Source organism: Puma concolor, chromosome A1 (genome assembly GCF_028749965.1).
Source record: "Puma concolor isolate L17-30 chromosome A1, mPumCon1.1.hap2, whole genome shotgun sequence".
NCBI classification, from domain to species: domain Eukaryota; kingdom Metazoa; phylum Chordata; class Mammalia; order Carnivora; family Felidae; genus Puma; species Puma concolor.
The window spans coordinates 217,920,547-217,947,973 of record NC_141667.1 but is presented as its reverse complement, the minus strand read 5'-3'; the positions used below and the strand labels follow the sequence as shown (position 1 = coordinate 217,947,973).

The 27,427-nt window shown below is 38.7% G+C and overlaps 2 protein-coding genes across 3 annotated transcripts in view; one reads left to right on the top strand and one right to left on the bottom strand.

Moving 5' to 3' along the window:
- Nucleotides 1-2,515, bottom strand: part of LOC147584772 (uncharacterized) — a 34,764-nt gene extending 32,249 nt beyond the window's left edge. Inside the window, exons 1-2 of the mRNA XM_086717562.1 lie at nt 2,462-2,515; nt 1,650-2,359 (exon numbers count right to left, since the gene is read on the bottom strand). Of these exons, the coding sequence (XP_086573688.1) occupies nt 1,688-2,359; nt 2,462-2,515 (726 nt within the window). The 3' untranslated portion in view covers nt 1,650-1,687. The remainder of the gene's footprint in view (nt 1-1,649; nt 2,360-2,461) is intronic.
- Nucleotides 1,834-27,427, top strand: ESD (esterase D). Of its 2 annotated transcripts, XM_025923700.2 has the most exons (10): nt 1,834-1,967; nt 5,783-5,845; nt 6,398-6,472; nt 7,044-7,132; nt 10,639-10,737; nt 12,974-13,098; nt 14,622-14,741; nt 16,742-16,840; nt 18,796-18,963; nt 26,522-27,427. In XM_025923700.2, exons 3-10 carry the CDS (start codon nt 6,405-6,407, stop codon nt 26,600-26,602), a joined length of 849 nt encoding a protein of 282 aa, XP_025779485.1. In that variant the 5' UTR covers nt 1,834-1,967; nt 5,783-5,845; nt 6,398-6,404; the 3' UTR covers nt 26,603-27,427. The 2 variants fall into 2 exon arrangements, with proteins under 2 accessions (XP_025779485.1, XP_086567989.1); XM_086711863.1 differs by lacking the exons at nt 1,834-1,967; nt 5,783-5,845 and having other exon boundaries at nt 6,360-6,472.

The window sequence follows — 27,427 nt, the reverse complement described above, 5'->3', positions numbered from 1 at the left end:
AATTTTAGTTCTGGTTATTATCACATTGTATTAACACCAGAACCCTTGCATAAACGACTTCATGCTCATTAGGTTAGTTTGCACCCCACAGCAATTAATTTATTAAATAAACACCCTTTAACTTTCTTCAAATATTTCCTATCACTTTGAAATAACTTGCAAACCCAGGTGTTCTGTTTTGTTGTGAAGCTCAGTTTAGAGAAAATTCCCTTTTCTGTGATTTATATTTAAAAACAATAGAGGGGCCCCTGGATGGCTCAGTTGGTTAAGCATCCAACTTTGGCCCAAGTCATGATCTCACAGTCCATTAAGGGCTCTATGTTGATTGTTTGGAATGCTCTCTTTTTTTCTCTGCCCTTCCCTCACTCACGGTTTCTCTCCCTCTCTCTCTCTCTCTCTCAAAATAAGTAAATAAATAAAAACAATAGAAAGTAAAAAGAAATTTCACTTCACTTCAACTTCACTTTCCCAGAATAAAAGCTTTATTTTGATTAAACATTATTTTCAGACTGAGTCTCAATTGATCTGCAGGTGCACAGGTTTAGTCCACAGGTCGTTATGACAAAATGGGCTTGGGCCACAGGACAGACTCTGGCATCCATGTCAGCTCCCAGAGGTCATGTCACCCACAGTCCTTTCAGCAGGATTAACCACAATTTGCAGGGTTCAGTGCCATATGAAAATATGGGAACCCCTCTTTAAAATCATTTTAACCATGTGGCACAGAAAATAATCACACCAAGCAGAGAACTGTACCAAGTGAAGGGTCCTTCTGAGATAGGGACCCTGTTCTGCACGGTTTGCACACCCATAAAATTAGTCTTGCCTTTCAGATTGTATCATTTACACTGTCTGTTTGGCTTAAAAAAAAAAAAAAAAGCTGTGATCAGATTTAATTTTTCTCAAAAGGCAACAAACTACACTAACAATCAGTTCAATTAAATCATATCAAAAAATCAAAGGAAGATTTGCTGTAAATTATCAATCAGCAACTATTAATTCGAGTAAGTTATATTCAAAGAAGGGAGAAAACAGAACATTGGTGGAGCTCCTTCTCTGTGCCTGGCACTGGAGATTTAAAAATGATGTTTGATGTGGGTTGGGGGCGGGGATAGGTGAAACATGTGAAGGGGATTAAGAGTATGCTTACCCAGGGGTACCTGGGTGGTTCAGTGCCTTAAGCCTCTGACTTTGGCTCAGATCATGATCTCAGGGTTTGTGGGGTCTGGCTCTGCGCTGTGCAGAGCCTGCTTGGGATTCTCTCTCTCTTTCTCTCTCTCTCCGCCCCCCCCCCCCACTTGAGCGCGCAGCGTGCTCTCTCAAAGTAAATAAACTTTAAGAAATTAAAAAAAAAAAAAAAGAGTATGCCTAACTTGATGAGCACTGAGCAATACATGGAACTGCTGAATCATATTATACACCTAAAATTAACGTAACACTATGCTAACTACACTGGAAATAAAAATGAATAAATAATAAAAACGCAGCTTGTTGAACTCCAGCTCTCAGGAAGGTGAACTGGAAAGATTTGGGGGCCTGGGGGCTTCCAGACTCCCTAATATAACCTGGTTTTTAAATAATTTCAAAGCCTACGTGTAAACCCTTTCCACCAGTTAAGTGGGGCCAGACCTCAGGCCTCCGGGAACAACCCGGGTCGGTGGACGAGCTGGTCCTTCACGAAGGGACGCTAGGCCAGGAGGAGCAGGAAGAGGAGCCCGCGACAGCTGGGCGGCGGAGCAGCGCACGGTGAGGGAGGGCGGAGACGGCGTGGCGGAGCCGAGGGGCGTGGCTGTGGCTTGACTCCGCGCGGGAGAAGGGACACAAGAGCAAAGACCCGTAAGTGGGCGGGCCCGACGGGGGCGTGGTCAAGGATGGGCTCCCCCGAATGTTGGCCCCGGCGGCCATGATGAGGCCCCGCCTTTGCGCTCCAGCTGCCGCCCCTTTCCTTGCCGCGGTGATTCCGAGAGGTAAGACTGCCTGGACTGAGGCTTAGATGTCCTCGGCTCGCCTGCGGTTCGGACTGCACCCGCGACGCGGCGGGGCCTGGTCCGGGCGGACGTTGAGGCCAGTGGCGCCGCAGGCTTGATCGCGGAAACTGCGGCCGGGATCCCGCCTGCGATCGAGCCGAGGCCGGAGGCCGAGCTGGGCACCTAGGCCAGGACCTTGGCTGTAGACGCAGGCCTCGTCTCGAATCCGTTTCTTTCACTGAACTTCCAAGAATGGGGTGCTCGGGCCTACGGTTTCCGCTACGTTTATTTAGCGCTTTCCATTTTGCAGAGATTTTCCCCGCCCTTTGACCCGATCTCCACTGCACGAGGTAGATGTGTACCCAGTTTATAGAGAAACAGACCCCAAAGCGCTAGTGGCCCTGCCAAGCGCCCCGTTCAGGGGTCAGCGAGCGCTTTGTACGTCTGTTCGTGTCGTAAATGTTTTGCGAGTTCTGGAGGGGTCCGGAGGTCACCCCTGAAGGCGTTGCCAGGGAGCTGGCATTGGAGCGGACCTTGAAGGAGGGCATTCAAAGTTGCTGGAATAATAATAACTAACATTTGCATGCATATCATAGTCAGCAGTGTCACAACCAGTAGTGAATTAATTCATTTAGTCTCGGGAGCAATCACGAATATTCTATCGTATTAGGTATTATACATATTAGATATACGTGGTGAAGCCGGAATTTTGACCTGGAGGGTCTGGCCCCGGAACCTACTCTGAAATTGTTAAACCATAGCGTTGAGTAAAGCCACCCAGTGGAAACATCCAGGCTGTACTAGGATTGTGCATAATTGAGTTTGACTGATTTAAGGTAATAGAAAGTGAGGCCAAAAAAGTAATGTGGGACCGTTGAAGACAATTTTGAGAGCGAAGTTAACGTGTTTGGAATTCGTGGATGCTGTATTTTTTCCTCCCACGGTGGATTAAGAAATGTGTATGTGGGCCAGCCATGTGAATGTTTATAAAGGAAAAGAGATTATGCTTAGTACCGCAGTTAAAATGGGACCAAAGTATATTACCAAAGTAGGGCAAGTATTATATATATACCAAAATAAACCAAAGTTTTATTCGTCTTTATTTACCTTTTGTCATTTCTTCATAGTTTCAATTTTATGAAGTTTTAATGGCCTCAAACCTGAAAATATATATATAATTAGTTGCATTATTTTTCGTTTCAATAACTTAGTGGGTTTCAACCACTAGGTGAGTCGGATAAGCCTTACACCTGTAGCAGCAGCCTGGAGATGGCCAAGATTTCTCATCTGCTAGTTAATGTGGGCAGGCTAACCATGTTTTTAAAATTGATAGAACATGCTTACCACAACTGAATTATACACTTAAAAATGGTTAAGGCAGTAAACTTCATGGTATGTGTTTTTTAATCACAGTTTTTAAAAATAAAAAATAAATCAAAATGACCAGCAATTGCATGCAGGCCATGTTAGGCCTGAATATGTAATGTGTATAGGTATCCATTAAGCAATAAATTCATGTATTGAAGCCCTACGCTTCCATGCAGGATTGATTTTAGTGGGATATACAAGAAAGAAACAAAGCAGGAGCCTAAGTTTTCATTTCTTGTGTATAATTAGGATGGTAGCAGTGAGAATTCAAAGGAGTAACTTTAAGACATTTCACATATAGACAGGCATGGATGAAAAGAGAGGCAAACAAAGGAAAGAAAATGGTTTGAAGGTGGGACACAGACACTTCATTTTAGATGTGTTGAGCGTTTTTTTTTTTTTTTTTAATAGTTTATTTATTTTTTGAGAGAGAGAGAGAGCAGGAGGGGCAGAGATAGAGGTAGAGGTAGAAGGCTCTGCCCAAGCAGGCTCTGCACTGTCTGTGAAGAGCCCCATGTGGGGCTGAAACTCACAAACTGTGAGATCATGACCTGAGCCGAAATCGAGTCAGATGGTTAACCAACCTACTGAGCTACCCTGATGCCCCAGATGTGTTGAGTTTTGTTAGCTGGTGACAGGTCTTGGAAGAAGGGTCCAGCAAGACATTTAAATTCTGGCACTAATGTGTGAGAACGATTGGATCTAGAGATGCAGAATTTGATTCTTCCACCTAGAAAATGTGGTAGAAACATAGGGAATGGGGAGGTAGGGCAAGTGCGTGTGAAGAGAAAAGGAAAGGGAGAAGGGGCAGGAGTAGGAGAACCCGGCTCTCGAGTTCTCTCTGAGGCGAGGATTGGTGCAAACAAAAAGGCAAGTAGCATTTGGTCAGGTAAATTTATATTTCTTATATGTTACTTTGAAAGTTGGATGAGGGGCACCTGGATGGTTCAGTCGGTTAAGAGTCTGTGGCTCCAGTCATGATCTTGTGTGGTCTGTGGGTTCAAGTCCCATGTCGGGCTCTGTGCCGACTGCTCAGAGCCCAGAGCCTGCTCCAGATTCTGTGTCCCCCTCTCTCTCTGCCCCTCCCCTGCTTGCACTCCGTCTGTCTCTCTCTCAAAAATAAAGAAATGTTAAAAAACAATTTTTTTAAACTTGCATATAATTGGTAGTCTGAAGTTAATAAAATAAGTTATTCATTAATTCAACAAATAATTATTAGTTATCTCTTATCTACTAGATGTACCATGGCCTGGGAAAGCAGACAGTCCTTACTAAATTTAATAGGACATCCTTATAGAATAATTCAGCAAAAAAATTTATTCCTTGGTCTTATGTATATATGCTAAAATTATGCATCTGTCTTTGTCAGTGTATTATTTGTTAGGATCATGAATAAGAATAGCTGAAGTTAATAGTCAATAATTAATAACATTTATAAACTTTGTTAAAAATTGATCTTTTATAGATTAAATGCAGGGGCGCCTGGGTGGCGCAGTCGGTTAAGCGTCCGACTTCAGCCAGGTCACGATCTCGCGGGCCGTGAGTTCGAGCCCCGCGTCAGGCTCTGGGCTGATGGCTCGGAGCCTGGAGCCTGTTTCCGATTCTGTGTCTCCCTCTCTCTCTGCCCCTCCCCCGTTCATGCTCTGTCTCTCTCTGTCGCAAAAATAAATAAACGTTGAAAAAAAAAATTTTTAAATGCATATACCTGTGATAGAAGGTAATGTCTCTATAATTGTAAACCCTAATCCTATAAAATTAGTCAATCTCAGAGTGTCTAACAAAGAGAGTATTTAAAGACCCTCCAAGGAAAGGAGAGCATAGCAGTAGAGTAGACGTCCTATTGTCAGGCTTCCTGGTTCAAATCCCAGCTTTCCAATGCAAAACTAAGTATTGGATTTACTGAGGACATTACTAAAAGATGGAATTCAAACTAATTTTTTTTAATTTTGCAAAGACATTTCCAAGATTAACTTTTTAAGATTATTGTTAAGTATTTTTTTAGAGTGACCCTAACACCACAACTGATCAGCGTACTGTAGAACCCAGCATATCAGTAGAAATTATGTAGAACATATTCATTGAGAAGAAAACTAGAGTGGTAATACCTGTTTCCAGTCTCTGAGGATTTTCTATTCAGTGTGTTTGGCTGGTCTGTAATAAGGAGGGGAAGGGAACCTTCCTCAAGAGTTACAAATCAGAAGATTCTTCTTTGCTCAGCGGGCACTTATGGTAAGGATGCTTTTCCAGCTTTTTTCGTATCATTCAAAATTAATAATGTGTGGTATTTTAACATTTAAGTTTAAAACTATTTATGACATTTAAAAGATTTATTGGAGAGAAAAGAATTACCAAACTTCAAAATCTCCCAACGATAAGCTGCACTTTTAATTCACTAATGTTTTTAAAAGGAAAATTGTTGATCTAAAAGCTGTACATTGCTTTCTCAGAAAAACTCTCCTGGGACGAGGAATTTGATCGGGGTGAGCATATCACAGAGTGGCGATCACGCTGTAAGTGCTCAATAAATGTTTTCACTTACTGTTATCAAAATGGTTATTGTTACATCATTCTCCTCCCATTTTAAAACCAGCCATAATCAGTAATACCAATTCTTTGATTCCTTTGTTAGAGTTGACAGGTAAACTATTAGCAATTTTTTTAAAAAAATTGTTAATGTTTATTTATTTTTGAGAGAGAGAGAGAGAGAGAGTGTGCACATGAGCAGGGGAGGGGCAGAACAAAAGGGAGATAAAATAATTAAAATTCTTTCTGAAAAGAATTTGGAGCAGTCCAGAAAAAGAAAAAAAAAAAAAGCTTGTTAATAAATTAGGCGAATTAGTAATGACATACCAAAGTACTAAAGTTTCGTGAAGTGCATAACAAGTATAATTGTGTGCATGAAAGTGAGTCAGTTTCTTAATGTTACTTAACAGAGAAAATTAGCATGTGAAAAAATATTCTAAGTGGAAAACAGTTGCATGTTTGATAATCTATCTGAAAATGAGTTTTCAAATTTTTCAAGAATGAATGTAGAAATGAATGAGCTTGATCTTTACTAATAGGAGAAGAATGGCATTGAAACAGATTTCCAGTAACAAGTGCTTTGGAGGATTGCAGAAAGTTTTTGAACATGACAGGTAATTACTAAGAAGATCTAATTTTAGATATCTTTCATCCTGCTTCTATTTGATTCCTTAATAGGCCCACGAACGATCACTGTTGCACAAAATTACTGTTTACGTAGAAAAATGCATATAGTTCTTGTCAAAATTACCTCATTTGTGATATTAGTGATTATAATACAATATGAGTGACAAAGATGTGGTACATTTCAGTGCCCATGAGCAAAAATGTAATTTAAGATCTTTAGAATTCATTTTTTATAAAAGCTGATTTGTTATTTCATACATTTCTTTAGAAACAGAAAAAGTTTCTCTTTTAGTAATATTAGTGCTACATTGAGGATGTTACATTTATTCTTTTAATTTATTCCCCCATCCCCCAAGTGACTTACGTGCCATGCACAGCAAAGACTCAAGTTGGTTAATAGATCAGTATGCTAATTTGGCCCCATTCTTTAAGGATCAAGTTATGTTCCTTAAATATTGGTAGAATCACTTATTTTGTACATTAAAACACTTATTTTTATGTTTCTGTCTTAACCAGTCTGAGACATTGATTTTTTTGTTGTGGCTGTTAAAATTACAGTGTTGAACTGAACTGCAAAATGAAATTCGCGATCTACTTACCACCCAAGGCAGAAACTGGCAAATGCCCTGCGCTGTATTGGCTGTCTGGTAAGTATTATGCATTTAAGTTTTGGAAGGAGTTTCTTTTTGTTTTTAACTGGTTCATCTTACTCTTTTATCTTGATTTCCTCGTGTGCTTTCTGAGCCATTTATAGGACTTTAGGAGCCTCTTATAGTCAACTCTTACTTTATCCTGAGAATAACTTCAGCCCTATGGAATTACATTTATTTCACTTCTTTTAAAGTTAAACCAAGTAATTTAACAGAAAATGTAAAATTCTGGACTCAATGGCAAGAGCTTGGAAATGTTACTTATTCAGGCACCTGGGTGGCTCAGTCGGTTAAGCATCCGACTTTGGCTCAGGTCATGATCTCACGGTTCGTCGGTTACAGCCCCGTGTCAGGCTCAGGACTGATAGTGTGGAGCCTGCTTGGGAATCAATCTCTCACTTGCTCTCGTTCTCATTCTCTCTCCCTCTCTCTCCCTGCCACTCCCCTGTGCATTCTCTCTCTCTCTCTCAAAAATAAATAAATAAACATTATTTAAAAAAAAAGAAAGAAAAATTACTTAACTTGTACCTACCTAAGAATTTTGGAAGTCTATGGAGATTTTACCACTCAAATAGAACAATATTAGGTAAAACACCAGAGCACCCACGATACACTACTTAGAAACTACCAGCAAATAACTTCTTTAGAGCCTTCTCTAGAATGTTTTAATTGGACACCACCAATCTTCTCTGGCAACAGTCTGGGAAATCACAAAAGAATACTAAAGCTTCTTAAGCAGTGGTGAATATTAAAGACTATAGGATGGATTATGAGACAGTAAGGCTTTGCCACCAGTAGTTTGAAGCTCCCTGCTAACTTATTTCACAAGATGTTGTTGGTATTTTATCTTTAGAAGCAAACATTGTAAGGAGACACTCTGTAGAAATCAAATTATATCATAGAGTGCTCTTTTTGTTACCTTAAAATTGCTTATATCTTTGATTTTAATAAATTCCCACTTAACATGTGTTTTATCAAGGATAAGCCCCAAATACCAGTCTTTTAAAATGAAAATACATATTTCATTTTAAAAGGTAAAAATTTTTTAAGTAAATAAATAAAAGGCAAAAATTAAGTGTCTGTGTGATTGTAACTCAGCGGCCCATTTCTGTGGTTGAAAAAAGCAATCTGATTTTGCTAGAAGAGCAACAAGTATTGCCAAAAGCAAAAGAAAGAACAAAATTGCATGTTTGTTTTAGAAACAGTATTGTATACCTGAAGACCACCTTAGAAAATAGGTAACTGGGGTGCCTGAGTGGCTCAGTTGGTTGAGCGTCAGACTTCAGCTCAGGTCACGATCTCGTGGTTTGTGAGTTCGAGCCCCGTGTCGGTGTCTGTGCTGACAGCTCGGAGCCTGGAGCCTGCTTCGAATTCTGTGTCTCCTTCTCTCTCTGCCCATCCCCTGCTTGTGCTCTTTCTCTCTCTCTGCCTATCAAAAATAAATAAATGTAAAAAAAAAAAAATTAAAACAAACAAAAAAAAAGAAAATAGATAACTATTCTGTAGGCCCAGAGAAGTTATACATTACCCAAGATCCCTTGACAGAGTGAACAAGTTGTCTGACTCATAGCCTGGCACTGGATTTAGTCCTTCTCTTATTCTTTTTGCATTTTGTTTTCTGGCGGCAGCCACTGGAGACCTGTCTCTTGGCTGAAAGAAAGATAACCAAATCGAAGTACCAGGAGGGTATTGTGTAAGAGGTACTATAATAATAAGGCCCTAAATTCCTCCACCTAGGGCCGTGGAGGGAGGGTTGGGTGAAAATAGGAGCGACCACAGATGGGTATGGGGTTTCTTTTTGGGGTGATAGAAATGTTCTAAAATTAGATAGTGGTAGTGTTCCATAATTGTAAATATACCAACAGTCGAGCTGTATACTTCTATGGCATCTGAATTCTACCTCAATAAACCTGTCAACCAACCAAAAAAACCCTCAAAGCTCTTCATAGAAAATATAGTTGATCTAGTGGATATTAATTCGTAACCATCTTTTTACTTGTGAGAGTAATTCTGCTAGTAGAATTATCTTCCCTTCTAGGAGTCTACAGTTTATTCCCTCCTACATTAATCAAGGAATTTGTGTTCTGACTAGAGAACAACAAATTTTTCTCTGGTCTCTAAACATTGACATTTCTTAAGCGTAAGACATTGTGCACTGTGTCCGAGGCACAATTCAAGGCTTTTTACATGTTACCACATTTAATCCTCACAGCCATAGTATAAGATAAACATAAGCAGTATTATCCCCATTTTTGAAATGAAAGAACTGAGACTCAGAATATTCAGCTTACTTGCCTAATTTTGGTTAGGCAATGAGTGGCTGAGGAACATCTTTAGAATGAGATCCTGTCTGAAATCCTTTTCAGACATTCTTTTTACACTATCACCTTGCCTCTAAACACATTTACATTAAGGTCAGCAAGAGTGCTAACCTTTTAGCAGTATTTGGGGCAGCTCTCCTTCATGATACGGCTCCAGTATCTCTGGAAGACGTACTGGGAAGGAACATGGTAGACAAACAAGGACCCTGTACTCCGCCATGACTAGTGAAGGTAGGTATGTCCTCACAGTTTAAACACAAACTCCCATAACGCTTTATACCATGATACTTGTAACTTTGTATCTTGTAATTATGAATTTAATCTTCATTAGCAACTATTTCATAAGTCCCTGTGCTGGCTGTTAGGGGATAAATAGAAACTATAAAAGTGTTCCATAGTTAATTCATTCTGAGTCATGCGTACTAGTAAGCTTTGATGTTGCTAATCATCAGATGTAGTGGAATATTTAGCATTGGACACGGGAAAAGGTGTGTTAGGTTGGGCAGTACTTAGCTCAGTCATTTATTGCCAGTTTACTCTTGGCCATTCTCACGTCATTATAGTATTAGGCTCCTATAGTAAGAAAATTCAGTCATCTCTTCGATCACATGTCTGAAAAGGCTAGATAGCTAGGAAAAATGGAAGAAACAGCTGTAAAGACTGGGGCTAAAATTTAAGGAAGGTACATGGCGATCATTTCTCTTTTAAATCAGTGAAGAATACAGAGATGAGCAGGCAGAATTTTGTAGCTGAGGACTACTCATATATAAAAAAATTGTTAAGTTATTTATAATATTATGATGACTTATTGTATTTATGTTTTAATGCAGGAATAGTAACACATTTAACTGGCATGTTTGACAGCACCCCAGTCGGGTTGATATAACATTCTCCAGTTTGAAAAATTCTGATTCCCAAATACATCTGGTCCTAAGGATTTCAGTAATTAAAACTTCAGTGAGTGACTTTGAAAGGACAGCTATGGGAGCATTTAACCTAAGACAGTTCTTGATTAATATTGTTGTAAATTTTACAAGAAAGGGAACTTTATTATCTTCTTTAGAATTATTTCTTTTAAAAAAAAGCCTTTTATTGATAGTGAGCTCATTTTCCCATATCATACAGGGATTAACTCTTATCAGCTATCCACAGTATAGCATGAAATAATCTATTCATCTGCAGGTTTAACTTGCACGGAACAAAATTTCATATCAAAGTCTGGTTATCATCAAGCTGCCTCAGAACATGGCCTTGTCGTCATTGCTCCAGATACCAGCCCTCGTAAGTGTTCTCGTTCCAGATATTCTTTGTAAAAATATGAATCTTTAAAGTATAAGTTGTGTAACGCTATACAATGTATTTCATATTTTTGCTATTATCTCAACCTTTCAGGTGATAATCATGATTATAAAAGACTGTGCTATATTTTTTCCTCATTGCGAATTTTACTCATGACATCACTCTTACAAGAACAGACAGTTTTGCTATTCCCATTTTATAGATGAAGACGCTTCAAAACAGAGATTGAGCAACTTGGTTAATATACCATATTGGCACCAGTGCCGAAAGAACATACGATGGATAAGAAGTTTTTCTGTTTCAAAGATAAACTGCCTTGTCACATGAAAATTAGGTTTTTTTCATCTTCTCTTCATCAAACAATCATACAGTGAAATGTGCATTCGTTTTAATATAAATAACTAGAATGCTTACATTGAAGAAATGAAAACATCAAATATTTGAAAACTCAGTCCATCAGAATTAAAGGTTACTTTGTGACCCTAGAAGTGTCAGGAAAAGGAATTTACTTGTCTTTAATTTTTTTAAAGTGTACTTATTTTTAAGAGAGAGACAGAGTGTGAGCGGGGGAGGGGCAGAGAGAAGAGAGGGAGACACAGAATTCGAACAGGCTCCAGGCTCTAAGCTGCGAGCGCCAGACGTGGAGCTCCAACCTGTGAACTGACCTGAGCCAAAGTCGGATGCTTAACCTACTGAGCCACCCAGGCACCCCTGGAAGTGGAATTTAAACCATGGGGGAAGGGAAGGGGAAAAATAGTTACAAACAGAGGGAGGAGTGCAAACCACAAGAGACTCTTAAATACAGAGAACAAACTGAGGGCGGATGCAGGGGGTGGGGGGAATGGGTGATAGGCATCGAGGACGGCACTTGTTGGGATGAGCACTGGGTGTTGTATGTAAGCCAATTTGACAATAAATTATGTTTAAAAAAATGGCAGCTAAAACTATCTGGAAGATAAATGGCGGGCCTTAGGAAGTAGTGCATTTCCTTTCACAGCACATATAATACACCAACGCAAGACAGGTCTCACTAGAAATGTAATAAAAAATTTAATTCAGGGGCACCTGGGTGGCTTAGTGTTGGTTAAGTGTCCATCTCTTGATCACAGCTCAGGTCTTGATCTCAGGGTCATGAGTTCAAGCCTCACATTGGGCTCCATGCTGAGTGTGGAGCCTACTTTTTAAAAAATGTAATTCAGAGTACTATCAAAAATGTTAAATGCCTAGGAATAAACTTTAAAAATATGAAGAATTATTTTTTAAAAGAATTGCAAAACCTGCCAAAGATCATAAACGAAGACTTTAATAAATGGAAAAATGTCATGTTCCTGGATGAGTAAACTGAGTATTACAAAGAGGTCATTTCCCTGAAATTACGTATTACCATAATTCTATTAACAGTCTCAGTTGGCTTTTTAACTACCTAGAAGTATATAAAATAAAACCTAATAAATTTTAAAAGATTATAAGAAAATCCCATTGGGGGATGAATAAATAGGGGAAACATGATGGAGTGATTCCAAAATACATTAGGAGACATTTTCAGTGCAAGATAGTGAACTCAGCACAAGCATCTTGTCTCCCTTCCCTTGAAAAGAAGTGTTGGTAATAGGGGAGGGGTCATCAGAGAAGGAGTCTCAGCACATTTTAGAAGGATAGAGGATATAAGCCCTTTGAGAGGTGAACAGTGAAGAAGCATATATTCAGAATACATAGGGGTGCCCTGGGTGGCTCAGTTGGTTGAGCAACCAACTTCAGCTCAGGTCATGGTCTCATGGTTTGTGAGTTCAGGATCTGTGCTGACAGCTTAGAGCCTGGAGCCTGCTTTGGATTCTGTGTCTCCCTGTCTCTCTGCCCCTTCCCTGCTCACACTCTGTCTCTGTCTCTCTCAAAAATAAATAAACTTAATTTTTTTTTTTTTTTAAAAGAATACATTGGAGGACATTTCATTCACAAAGAATATCAGTGTGCCTCACCTTGGCAGTGAATTCTCCAGCCTGAAAGGGCATTCCCTCCCTTGCCTCATTGACTAGAACTAGTCACGTGGCCCTATTGAGGGACAAGAGGGCCAGGAAGTATGTGCCCTAAGAGGCAGAGAACTGCAATAGTTGGCGATCAGCTCAGATGCAAATGAACTTTCAGATTCATTTAAAAGTGTGTTACGAAATACAGGTTATCACTGCGAAGTAGGTGAAACCACAGGATTTTCCCTTGATAGGTGGCTGCAATATTAAAGGAGAAGATGAGAGCTGGGACTTTGGCACTGGTGCTGGGTTTTATGTGGACGCCACTGAAGATCCTTGGAAAACTAACTACAGAATGTATTCTTATGTAACCGAGGAGGTAATTTCATTTGTGTTGTACTTATTAACTGATGATTGCCAATAGTTTGGTTTGGGACACAGAGTCCTTCTAGTCCTGAGAATTTTAAATCGGGGTGTGGTAGTATTGAATCTATTTGGTACATATTTATTATCTTAGTGAACATTCTAAAGTTTACTTGTACAATAGTCTTATTACAATTGAAGTTAACATTAAGTACACTTTTAAAGAGGGTAATAATTATATTGACACCTTTATACACTACCCAGAGGATACAAAGAAAACAATATATAAAAAAACTTTTCATTTCTCTGGCAGCCAGTTCATTCAGACATATTTTATAATGATTTACCAAGGCTTAGTTAGAAAGGATAAATAAGTAGCTAAATCACTGCTTCTATTAATAATATTTACGTGTTGGGGCGCCTGGGTGGCGCAGTCGGTTAAGCGTCCGACTTCAGCCAGGTCAAGATCTCACGGTCCGTGAGTTCGAGCCCCGCGTCAGGTTCTGGGCTGATGGCTCGGAGCCTGGAGCCTGTTTCCGATTCTGTGTCTCCCTCTCTCTCTGCCCCTCCCCCGTTCATGCTCTGTCTCTGTCTGTCCCATAAATAAATAAAAACGTTGAAAAAAAGGGGCGCCTGGGTGGCGCAGTCGGTTAAGCGTCCGACTTCAGCCAGGTCACGATCTCGCGGTCCGTGAGTTCGAGCCCCGCGTCGGGCTCTGGGCTGATGGCTCGGAGCCTGGAGCCTGTTTCCGATTCTGTGTCTCCCTCTCTCTCTGCCCCTCCCCCGTTCGTGCTCTGTCTCTCTCTGTCCCCAAATAAACGTTGAAAAAAAAAAATTAAAAAAAAAAAACATTGAAAAAAAAATTTAAAAAAAAAATAATAATAATATTTACGTGGTTTATGCATTTTTCTAAATTTTGCATATGTACATCATAAAACAACGATACAAAATTTTAATCATCCATTATTCTGCACCCCAAATAACAGCTATGTTTTGGTATACTCCAGACTTTTTTTCTATGACTAGTTTTCCTAGAATTATAAAAGTTTTTTTCATGTTCATTTTTTTAATTGTATAAAACAAACATTTTCTAATACTCTGTTGGTAACATAACCTTAATAATTTCATAATATGATAGCACATGTCATAATTTACTTTTTTGTAATATAGGATACTTACATATTTACATATATTTTATACTCTATTAAGTTTTACTGCATTGAGTGTCTTTATGTATCATTTTTCCCCCCTAAGGACTTTTTCCTTAGAATAGATGCCAAGAAGTGAATTTTAGACATTTTAAAGGTTCTTTCTGCATCATTTTCTTTATGCTGCTTTCCTAGAAGGATGTACCAGGTTTTCTCCAGTGTTACGTTAAGAATCCTTGTCTACCTGAGATTTTTATTTTTTCATCTTTATTAGTTCATACTATTGTAAGACTAGATTTGGAAGTATTGATTGTGTAATTATTTTATATAACTTTGGAAAAGTTTAAACTTACTTCTCATACCTTCTGTCATATTATTAAATTCTCTCTAGCTTCCCAAACTCATAAATGCCAATTTTCCAGTGGACCCCCAAAGGATGTCTATTTTTGGCCACTCAATGGGAGGCCACGGAGCTCTGATATGTGCTCTGAAGAATCCTGGAAAGTACAAAGTAAGATTACCGAAGCTTCCAGTGACAAGTATTTCTCTTGGATAATATCAATTAGGAACTTTACAAAGAGCGATAGTAGGATATTATTATTAGTACTGGGACTAAACTTTTCTAGTGTTGGGAATGAGCTGTAGGGGAAGAGCATTAAACTGAACACAAAATGATATGCTCCAGAATCAGATGTATTGGAATTCTATCACATTTGGTCTACTAAAAACATAAAGGGGCGCCTGGGTGGCGCAGTCGGTTAAGCGTCCGACTTCAGCCAGGTCACGATCTTGCGGTCCGGAAGTTCGAGCCCCGCGTCGGGCTCTGGGCTGATGGCTCAGAGCCTGGATCCTGTTTCCGATTCTGTGTCTCCCTCTCTCTCTGCCCCTCCCCCGTTCATGCTCTGTCTCTCTCTGTCCCAAAAATAAATAAACGTTGAAAAAAAAAATTTTTTTTTTAAATAAAAAAAAAAAACAACATTATAAAGCAATTTCTACTGCTTCTATTCAAACCGTAGCTTTCTCGGCTTTGTTTCCCCTCTAAGTCATATTCTTGTTACTATTGCAGTATATATCATATTTTTACCAGGAAATATATTTGTTAATTGAGTTCGATGTTCTGAGGGAAGAAGAAGATATTCATGATTTGTGAAAGTGAAGAATTCTCTCTTCTCAGTGCCTTGGATGAAAATTGGATTGCAGCGTAACTGATAGATAACATCCTCAGTCTTTCCATTCATTTATTTGAAACTGTATAGCTTTACTTTTTTGTTGTTTAAACGAGCCAAGTTGGAATGACCACCATATGTAGAATGTCTGACTGGCAGAGCAGCATACCATCGTGTTGAAAAAGGGAATGTTGAAACAGGGATAATCTCAGGACTGCTCTGTCTTTAAAATCACAGGGCTGTCGGATACCTCAAGATTTGTTTAATCCATTTCCTTCCCCCAGAGGGAACTTCTTAGTCATTTCGGGTGTGCCACTGAGAAGTGAAAATATTTCTTATGCCAGCTTCTTATTGCGGCATCAAATATTTTTCTTTTAATGGGCTTTGCTATATAAAGTTGAATTAATTCAAGTCCTGGTAGTGGGTTTTTAATTAATAAATAAATATATAAAATGGTCTTATATTTTTGTACGTAAGACAATCTGTTTATTACGTTTGAGGAAGAAAATCAAATTCAGTTGTTTTTTTTGTCCTTTAAAAAAAGCGTTAGACTTTGATAAACCTACACAGTGATAAGTGCTCTGAAACTGAGCGATTCCATCTGTGCCACTTACCCAGTGAAAAACAACATTGCATGGGGGTGCCTGGGGGCGCAGTCGGTTAAGCGTCTCATAGTTCGTGAGATCAAGCCCTGTGTGTAGGGCTCCAAGCGGACAGGAGATGGCTTGGGATTCTCTCTCCCCACCCTGGCTCACATACTCATGTGCTCTCACTCTCTCGCTCTCTCCCTCTCTCTCCCTCTCCCTCCCCCTCCCCCTCTCCCCAAATAAAAAATAAACTTTCAAAAAAAAAAAAAAGAAAAACAACACTGCTTAGAACCCAAAATTGTGTTGTATTAAAATTCTGCCACATTTAAGGGCATTGTTCAGTGCTTTCTTGGTCCTGTTTAAAGTGTCTCAGATTTAATAACCTCACAAAAGTAGGTACGAACTGTTTTATATCACTACGAATTAATTTTAAGTGGAAAAAAGGAGTAGAAAGTCTGAACGTAAACTTGCATTTGTGCCTTATTTAATGAAATGTACTGTTTTGCTTTCCACTATGTTGGCACCTATGGTTAATTAGCTCTCTTACTTGAACACATGAGAGATGTATCATGGAGAGGCTGCCGTCCCAGCACATATGATAACTCACAGAGAATTGTTCACAAGTAGTTTTCATGGCAAGTCGGAGTTTATAAGCAAGTTGCAAATAAACTTTTGAGTTTTTAAGCAAGTTGCAAATATGTGTTCCTGTTTGATTTTGCAAAATATGACTTGTTTTTAAATTTCCTTTGTTTCTGAAGTCTGTGTCAGCATTTGCTCCAATTTGCAACCCAGTGCTCTGTCCTTGGGGCAAAAAAGCCTTCAGTGGATATTTGGGAACAGATCAAAATAAATGGAAGGTAGGTACTGGGAAGGCTGTCTTAATGTTCATTTTTAAGTTTTCAAATTTGTGAAGACGCTACATATCGCAGACATTATATTCCTAGCTCACTCACAGACGCAGAGCTAAAAATAATTAACAAAAGGAAATACATGTAATAATAACCAAAAAAGCCCTTTTCTTCATTGTATTGAATTGTGGCAGACATTCTGAGACTACATGTTTTTTCTGCTAATGATTAATTTATATGTTTATTTCTTAAGTAACATTACCAAAAAATACATTTTATCTCTAAATTTAGATTTGCCTCTTAACCCTGTGCTCATTTGTACAACAGGAACCATGAGTCCCGGCCTTTTAATTGTGTCATGTGTCTGTTTCAAAATCCAGCATCTCTCAGATTGAGATAGTCAATTCCAGACTTAAAAGTCTTTAAAAATAGATATTGTGTAATGTACATCTATGTGAACATTCCCAATAGCAAGATTGCTTTTTGAAGCATGGGAGCAGATGCTTCAAAATGAAAATTAAAAATGGCTCTTTCTCTTGAGACTCATTTGACTTTTGTGCAGAAATAGACTATTTGCAAACTTCACCAAGAGTCTGAATATTTTGCAAATGTACTCATCATCATATGCATGTGAACAAGTAGGAAATACTTGAGTGGGGGGAAGAGAAAAACTTTTTTGTCTTACTGTTGTGTGTTCCAGGTCATTCACCCGTGCATCTCAATTTTATTTAAGATTGGTCGTTGAAATTCTAACAAAGCAGAGGTTTAATCCTGTAGTCACTAAATTAGAATCGTGTTTTGCTTAGGCTTAGATTTTTGTTACAGTGGAAGAATGCAGAACATGATTACTATTAGGCAGTTTGAGAGCTGACAGTGCACGTACATCAGTGTTAGCAGTCCTTGCCACTGTGCAGAGTCTGTGTGGAGTTCTGAGACCTTAGGTCACAAAAGCGGTCACCTTTCCCATCAACACGGGGCTTAGGGTCTCATAGAAGCATTGAGCAAAAGACCAGCTGGTTGAGAGAAAGGAAGGGAGAGGTAAAGGCAACCGATAGGTAACCGATAAAGGAATCTATAATTTTTCTCCTGGACTATCTATAATTTTTCTCCTTCTCCTAAGGACTATGAAATCACAGAATTTAGAACTAGTTGGACTTTATAGATCCCCTTCCACTCTCTCCTTTAAGATTAAAGAAAGCAAGTCTTAATAAAGCATGATACTTTAGAAGGGGAAATCTTGGGGGGTTTGTTTGTCTTGATTGGTGCATGGAAGTTGTGGCTAGTGAATATATATGAATAATCAAGAATACTTAAAAGTGGATAATAAAATATAAAATTCTAACTAGTGGCAGCTCCTGAGATCATAAATTTGAGGAGTTGTTTATATGATTCAGATTATTTACATTAAATCTTCCTGAAAGCTCATGGGGATAGCAGATATTTGGTGCTATTCAACACCATAAAAGAGAAGGCTGAATGTACTCAAGCCAAAAAGAGAAGACAACAAAACAGACTGTTTATTTGAAACAAAGAATATCTGGAAATAGAAAAAGATACAAGGGAGTTAGAAGAAAGAGTCAATTTGTGGTGGGATTCATAAAGGAAAAGATATGATGTGGGGTTTTTTGTTTTTGTTTTTTGTTTTTTTGGAGTTAAGAGATGATTAAAAACCTCAAAGGTTTAGAAGAGAAAAGGCTATATTCTATGAAAAATGTTGAGGTTCAGAACTCTTGCCACTGGCTCAGGACTGCGTGGAAGTAGAAAAGAGGCTATAATTGGGACATAGAATTCTGAAGATCTTGTGAATAAAAACCAGGCAAACCAATGTAAAAAGTGTTTTCTGATTTAAAAGGCCTTCGAGCTTAAATGACTTTAAATTTCTATTTGGTTCTACTGTGGTCTCTTCTGAAGAATATCTTTCTGGGTACCTTCAAATTTATTTTTCAGTGTTTTTCTTTTTCTAGGCTTACGATGCTACCCATCTTGTGAAGTCCTACCCAGGTTCTCAGCTGGACATACTAATCGATCAAGGAAAAGATGACCAGTTCCTTTCAGATGGACAGTTACTACCTGATAACTTCATTGCTGCCTGTACAGAAAAGAAAGTCCCTGTTGTTTTTAGATTACAAGAGGTGAGTCCCAGGAAACCTCAACTTGTTCCAAGTAACTATAAAAAAGCAAATCCAGGGGTTCCTGGGGGGCTAAGTTACGCATCCAACTCTTGATTTTGGCTTAGGTCATGATCTCATGGTTGTTCATGAGATTGGGCGTGGGGCCTGCTTAAGATTCTCTTCCTCTCCCTCTGCCCCTCCCCCCACTCACATGCTCTTTCTCTCTCTCTCTCTCTCTCTCTCTCTCTCTCTCTTTCAAAAAAACTTTTTTAAAAAAGGCAAGATTCCATAATACTTTATATTTGGAATTTGGAAAACTACCTCTAGTAAGATATTTTTAAAATTATAATAAGATACTTAATGTGAAAGCCTTCTGATTAAATTAATGATATCTAAGACCAAATTCCATAGAAAAAAAGAAAGCTTTGGCAGTGAAAAGTGCTTATAATTTTCTGTATGGCCGTAGAACCAGTGAATAACAAAATTACTGGATATGTCTTTCTTTACACACATGTGGCTGTTCTCACAGGAAATAACAAGAATAAGCTTAATTACTCTTCACTTCGTGTACACCTTAAGCTCAGAGGCTGTCAACCATTGGTCTCACACACATCTGCACTTTATACAGTTTGAGTTAGGTGCTGCTTGGCAAGTTTTCCTTGACTAAATGACTTTTGGTTATCCACTGCTCACGTAACTCTATGCTAATACAGTTATAATTAAAGGAATTCTGTTTTTATTTTTAAAAAATTACTTATTGGGGCGCCTGGGTGGCGCAGTCGGTTAAGCGTCCGACTTCAGCCGGGTCACGATCTCGCGGTCTGTGAGTTTGAGCCCCGCGTCGGGCTCTGGGCTGATGGCTCGGAGCCTGGAGCCTGTTTCCGATTCTGTGTCTCCCTTTCTCTCTGCCCCTCCCCCGTTCATGCTCTGTCTCTCTCTGTCCCAAAAATAAATAAACGCTGAAAAAAAAAAAATGTTTTAAAAAATTACTTATTTATAAGCTTAGGAATATATAAACAAAATATTTCAGGATGAAAAGTGAACACTGTGAATTACAAGGGATTGTGATTTTATTTTTTATTTTTTTAAATTTACATCCAAGTTAGTTAGCATAGAGTGCAACAGTGATTTCAGGAGTAGATTCCTTAGTAACCCTCACCCATTTAGCCCATCCCCCTCCCACAACCCCTCCAGTAACCCTCTGTTTGTTCTCCATATTTGTGAGTCTGTTCCGTTTTGTCCCCCTCCCTGTTTTTATATTATTTTTGTTTCCCTTCCCTTATGTTCATCTGATTTGTCTCTTAAAGTCCTCCTGTGAGTGAAGTCATATGATTTTTGTCTTTCTCTGATTGACTAATATCACTTAGCATAATACCTTCCAGTTCTAGCAACGTAGTTGCAAATGGCAAGATGTCATTCGTTTTGATTGCCGAGTAATACTCCATTGTATATCTTCTTTATCCATTCATCCCTCGATGGACGTTTGGGCTCTTTCCATACTTTGGCTATTGTGGATAGTGCTGCTATAAACATGGGGGTGCATGTATCCCTTCGAAACAGCACACCTGTATCCCGTGGAGAAATGCCTAGTAGTGCAATTGCTGGGTCGTAGGGTAGTTCTATTTTTAGTTTTTTGAGGAACCTCCATACTGTTTTCCAGAGTGGCTGCACCAGCTTGCATTCCCAGTGATTGTGATTTTTTTTTAAGTTTTATTTTTCTTGAGAGAGAGAGTGCGTACATGCATGGGGGAGGGGCAGAAAGAGAGAGTGAATCTTAAGCAGGCCCCACACTCAATGCAGAGCCCAATGTGGGGCTCCATCTTATGACCCTGAGATCATGGCCTGAGCCAAAATCAAGAGTCAGATCTCAACCAACTGAAACACCCAGGTGCCCCGAAATGATTGTGATTTTAAAAACATTTTTATTCATGTTCAAGGGTACTGTGTCAGACACATTGATCTAAAACGTGTAATTACGATGATAAATGTCCAGATACATCTAGATCAATGTATAATGTGGCACATTGCAGTTTACCAAATGTTTTCACAGCATTAGGTCATTTTATTTTTATGTGACCACATGAGAAACCATTCTTGTCCTCTCCCATCTGTTTTTTTGTTTGTTTGCTCTTTCATTTTTTTCAACTTTTTTGTTGTGGCAGAATACCATACATAAAATTTGCCATCGTAAGTATTTTCAAATGTACATGTCTTTGCTAATAAATATATTCATAATGTTGCTCAGCCATCACCACTATCCGTCTTCATAACCCTTTTATCTTGTAAAATTGAAACTTTATGCCCATTAAACACCACGTCTTCGTTCCTCCCTGCACCCAACCCTTGGCAACCATAATTCCCCTTTCTCTGTAAATCTGACTACTCAGTACCTCCTGTAAGTGGAATCATACAGCCATTTGCATTATTTCCTTCCTAGACTGTTCACTGCTAGTATAGAGAAATGCAGCTGATTTTTGTGTGTTGCTTTTGTATCCTGCTACTTTGGAGGCTTTAGGGTTTTGTACAGAGAAGAGCATATCTATGAACAGAGATAATTTTACGTCTTTCTTTCCAATCTGTATGCCTTTTATATCTGTTTCTTGCCTAATTGCTCTAGCTAGGACTTCAGTACTATGTTGAATAGAAGTGGCAGAGGTAGGTACCTTGTCTTGTTCCTGATCTTAGAGGAAAAGCTTTCAGTATTTCCCCGTTTAGTGTGATGTTTGCTGTGGGTTTTCTAATATGGCTCCTGTCCATCTACTTTATGGGCTCAGAAAAGTAACCTGCGTATCTAAGGTCTCACAACTAGTTCACAGTAGAACCAGGATTGGAAGCAAGGTCACTTGAAATGAAAATACTTGACCTCCTGTCATCCGTCTAAGCAATCCCAAGCACGGTAAAGCGGTGCTTCTGAGGAACAGAGGGATGGAATTAGTTACTACGAGAACTTATGCACAGCCTCCTCTCCGTCTAACTTATGCAACAGATCTGAACAATCTTCCTGTTTTTTTTTTAATTTCCCTAATATTTTGAACGTGTGAACAATTTATATAAATATACTGTGTAACATATTATATATATATATATACACACACACACACACACACACACATACACACGCACATGAGGAAAAATATGTCAAAAACCAATATATTGGATATACCTTTTTTTCTCTGAGTGTCCCTCTTTAAGTAATAGGGTTTACTTAGATTAGTTAAAATACTTAAACATTTAATCACTTAAATTGCCTGTTTTAGATCAATAACCAACTTTGAGAAATCCAAATACTGATTTGATTGTAAAGTAATGCGTTTAACTGTATTAACCATAGCTATAAGTAACGTAACAAACCATTTCTTTCCAAATGATTTCTTGGCACTCACAATGTTGGATGCCTCTTCTTGCCCCTGAGAGGCTGTGCCAGGAAATTGTGTTGTTACCACCACCAACAAAGTTTCAGCCTGCCAACAGAGACTGAAAAATCTCTATAGAGCGTGTTATAAAAACAGCATAGAAGTAAAACACTGATGAAATTCTTAGAGGGGGAAAAAAATAAAGAAACTTTTTATTTCTGAAATGCTCATAGCCTAAACAAGTAAAAAACATAGATGGGTGTATTTAATGAGGAGTCAAGACAAAACGTTCTTGAATTCTGAAAACAAAAGAAAGCGAGAAAGTATTGAAATAACCAGTCACAGTCTTTAGCTCGGGCAGTTTTTCATTCAGTTTCCTTCTGGCAAGGGCCACAGTCTGAAGGTTTTGTTTAGGCTTATTATAATTGAATGAGCGACTGAGTAGACATGACTGGGCATAGCTTCGGCGAAGTTGCTTTCAGGTTTTCAGGCCGGCTTCCACTGACTTCAGATGACCTTAGGTCCGAGACTTTTACCTGCTTTATCATTTGCTTATAATACAGTATAACTGTATTTCTTTATGAAATGGGAGTGGTGAAGAATTAAGTAAGCTGAAAAAAATGGGGTCTATATAGAAGTATGTGAACTGAGGAGAAAGGCAGAAAATTATTACAATCATGTACATGCTTTACCCAACTTCATTTATTTACTTCTTTTTGGCGTTAAATCTCAGGGTCTTTTATTTATTTATTTATTTATTTATTTATTTATTTATTTTTTTAACGTTTATTTATTTTTGAGACAGAGAGAGACAGAGCGTGAATAGGGGAGGGGCAGAGATAGAGGGAGACACAGAATCCGAAACAGGCTCCAGGCTCTGAGCTGTCAGCACAGAGCCCGACGCGGGGCTCGAACTCACGGACCATGAGATCATGACCTGAGCCGAAGTCGGACGCTTAACCTACTGAGCCACCCAGGCACCCCTCTCAGGGTCTTTTTGTACATACTCTCTACTGTCAGAAAAAAGTTGAGAGCTAAGTGTGGTGCATAGAGGCATTTGTATGATTGTCACCTCATAGAATTTTTCCTTTTCTGTTTTTGGCTTCAGTGAATCTAAGTTGAAAAAGCACTAGATAGCAGAGTCCTGATAGTATACAAAGATCAGATTTTACTCTGAAGCCTCATTTGTCTAATTTTCAGTTTTAAAGTTACACTGTGAGGGAAAAATTTCAGTGACCTAATGGAAACTTCCAGAAACAACATCGAAGCAAGGCTGTATACTACCTCTTCAAGGCCCTTTCTGAAGATTCATAGATGGTTTTGGCCTCTGCACTGCCTGTCAGAGAACAGTAAGAACATGGCACAGAATTCCAGAAGTGCAGGGATCTCTCAGGCGTCCCTGTATCCTCATACTCAGCACGATTACCCAGCACAGACTCTCAGGAATTGTTTATTAAGTAAACAAGTGAACACCTTTTCCACAGTCTTCTTTGTATTCTGAAGAGATTTAATAACCCAGGAATTCATATGTGCGCCTTTCTAATTGGGTCTGGAAAATATGTAGGAAAGCACTGCCCTTTAGGACAAATGTTCATCATAGCTGCTGGAGCATTGCTGCTTTTTTGAGAGCCGAGTGAAGAATGAAAGAAATGTGTTCATTTATTTTTATACTCTGAGAGAGTCTTGCTACTGATGATTTTTCCACGTAGAGTGGGAGGTAGTAGAGGAAACCTAGGCTCTTTCAAGTGTCGCCAGATATATATAATTGTGCAAGCTGCCTAACAAACCAAACCGATTCAGAGAATTTGATGAAAGGACCCACCCCCATTTAATCATATTGATAAATAGTTCATGACTGGTCAGGGATGACACAATTGGCTGAGGTTATATAAGGATCTTCTGTGTACCAGAATGCCAGTAGTTCAAATGTGTTCTCCTGCCTTCAACTCTTTCTTGGTGTGTCACAGTAGGCATTTTGTGTTTTCTCGTAAAGGTGGATCTTCTGTGAAAATATCATTATGGAAGTCAAGGGCATCGGTTTGGTATTTTAGATAAAACGTACTGTGTTTTTGCAGTACACCCCTGAGAGCTCAAAACTGTAACTTTGTTTTACCCTGGGACTTCTCTAATATAGTCATAATAATAATATAATAAATAATAATAGCAGTGGTAATAGTGACTACCCACTATGTGCCTGAAACTGCAAGGCATTAAACATCTGTGAAACTGCATAAAAATACAGCATACGCAGTCACCGTAGGGACTTTGCTCCTCAAGTGCTTGGGGCATCCATTTCCTTGCATCGGTCCCTATTGAACATCAGATACATCATTTCATCTGTTAAAAACCAGCAGCTACTACTTGGGACTGTATTCCCTAGGGTTTGTGGATTGCAAATCATGGGCCTGGTTAACCTGGTAACAATTCAAGAATTCCATGAATGGAAAATGCTTTTCTTCACGTTTCTTTCTCTACATAAGAAATTGTTCTTTAGCTCCAAATTGAATTAACTGGGCCTCGTCTAATCGTTGAGAAATGTGAAGCCAAATAATTCCAAAGGTCAGTCTTAATTTTGACAACGTTCCTGTCAGACTCACTTCTATGGTTCGGCCACAGTAAATAGAAGACAGTGCTTTTGAGTTGCTTTGATGACTTTAAACTAGAACTCTTTATTAACTGCCGTTCTGAGATACGTACCCCGCATACTCCTGGAAGTAAGAGATGGAGAACGTTGACTGATTCGCTAAAACCTTAGGGATTTGCCTTGTCCCTTGAAACCCAGGTGATATTTTTATTAGGGCTCTTTTTTTGGTTCTTAAGTGCTTAGGAAAATTCCCATTTTCTCCCATCAGAGACCATTCACAAGATTAAGGTAAAAACTTAAAAATCTTAAGACTTTTATGTCCTTTCGGTGTATTCACCTTGCGTGTTCATTGTGTTTTGGAAGGGAGGCTGCCCCCAGATTACCTGCTGTTTAACCCCCTTAGTTCTTCCCAGCTTAATTTTGTTTCTTTTTCCTTTAGAAAGCCTCTTGTTGTATTCAAGATGCCCCTGGGGGCATTGCCTCTCCATTGACCTGTTTCAGTGGGGGTATTTTTAAGTTTTTTTGTTTATTTTTGTGAGAGAGAGAGCAGGGCAGGGGCAGAGAGAGGGGGTGGGACAGAGGACCCGAAGCAGGCTCCGCACGAACAGCAAAGAGCCCTACTTGGGGCTCGAATTTATGAACCATGAGATCATGACCTGAGCCGAAGTCAGATGCCTAGAGAACTAAGCCACCCAGGTGCCCCTTTGTCAGTGGATTTAATTGACCAGATAGTTTGAGATCCGTTTCAACTCAACTGCTTGGCAGAAAATTACATTTTCTTTCTGTTTCATGATTGTTTTCTAAACAGTTTACTGACTTTTTTCCCCAGTGTGGTTTATTGCTAAGGGATGTCTGTTTTTAATGAATTTTTCCTTTTTCCTCAAATGATGATGTGATAGACTTTTATTGAGTAGAAAGTAGAATTTGTAACAAAACTTTATGATGGCAGTGTTTAACTTCCCAGACAACATTTGACCATTGGATGTTTTTTGTTCTTTCTCTATATTGTTTATGTGTGCTTATTTTGCATTTTAATACTTTCTGTCTTATCGATGTTAATGTGTTTCTTCTGTAAGTCAAAACTTCTTGCCAGTGTTTGACTTCTTTAAATTCTGATTCTTTTAGCCCTTGTTGATAGGCCCACTTGTATATCCTGTACATTTAATTAATGTGTCATTTCCTCTCTTTGCATAGTAATGGCAGCATCTAGAAACTAAGCTATGGAGAATGTTTATTTTTCTTCATATTTTTGCTGTTCTTATAATGTTCAGAGAAAATGTTGAAGTACAAGTATACGCTTGACTTTATTTGTTCGTTTATGTATTTATTTTTGAGTAAGAGAATGAGCTGGGGAGAGGGACAGAAGGAAAGAGAATCGTAAGCAGACTCCATGACAGTGGGGAGCCCCAACACAGGGCTCAATCTCACAACCATGAGATCATGACCTGAGCCAAAATCAGGAGTCGGACGCTTAACTGACTGAGGCATGCAGGCACCCCTAAGCTTGATTTTGATTATAAGCCTTCCTTATACTGTAATTTTTTCACTGTTTGCAGATAATTAAATGACATGAGAGATATGTTTATTGTCTTTGATGTTTCTGAATGGAAAGCATATTATGTTCCTCTCTTTTGTCTTCTAGGGTTATGATCATAGCTACTACTTCATTGCAACCTTTATTACTGATCACATCAGACATCATGCAAAATACCTGAATGCATGAAAAACCTCAGATAAGAAAATTTGTTCAGGATTATAAAATTGTAATAAACAGAATTGCTGGGAAAAATGATTTCAATGCATTGGATTTCGTAGTGCTAAAAATGCACCATTCCATAGTTGAATCACTTTCTGAATGAATATATAAAACCTGCTTTTGATTTACAAGTTATTTTGCCAATGTTGGGAAATATTTAATACATTACAGCTTTCTCAAGGTCATTTGGAAATCATTGTATTAACCTCAGGCCACAGAATATGAATATAATCGCATTTAAATCATAGAATGTTAACTCAGGAATTGGTTTAAGAGGTAATTTAGCCTAAACCCCTCATTTTTCCAGACTTTAAGTCTGTGAAGGCATGGACTGTCTTCATTGTGTTTATTGTTCTGTCTCTAGTATCTGCCAACCACTTGGCTTCTAGGAGGCATTTAGTAACTATTTGTTGTTGAGTAAGGAATGAGGCTCAGAAAGATTAAGTAAATTCTCCATCATTACACAGTTATTTGTGGGACAGCTAAGATTAGAAGCCAGATTTCATAAACCCAATCCAATGAGACTTCTTTTCTTATCTATTAAGCCAAACAGATTTGTGGACATTGGTTTCTGGGATTTCTCAAGAGACGAGAAATAATAAGACTCAATCTGAAAATAGCTCTATGTAAGGAAAGTTGCTTCGTATGTTTCTGTAAACAGATATTTTCCTGTAGTTACATGCAGAAATTTAGCTTGGTGAGCTCACCAAGAAAAGTAATCAGTCTCTTTGTAAATACCAAATTGTGTTCCTTTTACGAACTTAATATGAATAAACTCATTTTGAAACATGA

Coding starts and splice junctions, on each gene's coding strand:
- ESD (XM_086711863.1), top strand. CDS start 6,375: ATGAGCTTGATCTTTACTAATAGGAGAAGAATGGCATTGAAACAGATT. Junction 16,841..18,795: donor CAGATCAAAATAAATGGAAG/GTAGGTACTGGG, acceptor TTCTTTTTCTAG/GCTTACGATGCTACCCATCT. Junction 18,964..26,521: donor TTGTTTTTAGATTACAAGAG/GTGAGTCCCAGG, acceptor TTTGTCTTCTAG/GGTTATGATCATAGCTACTA.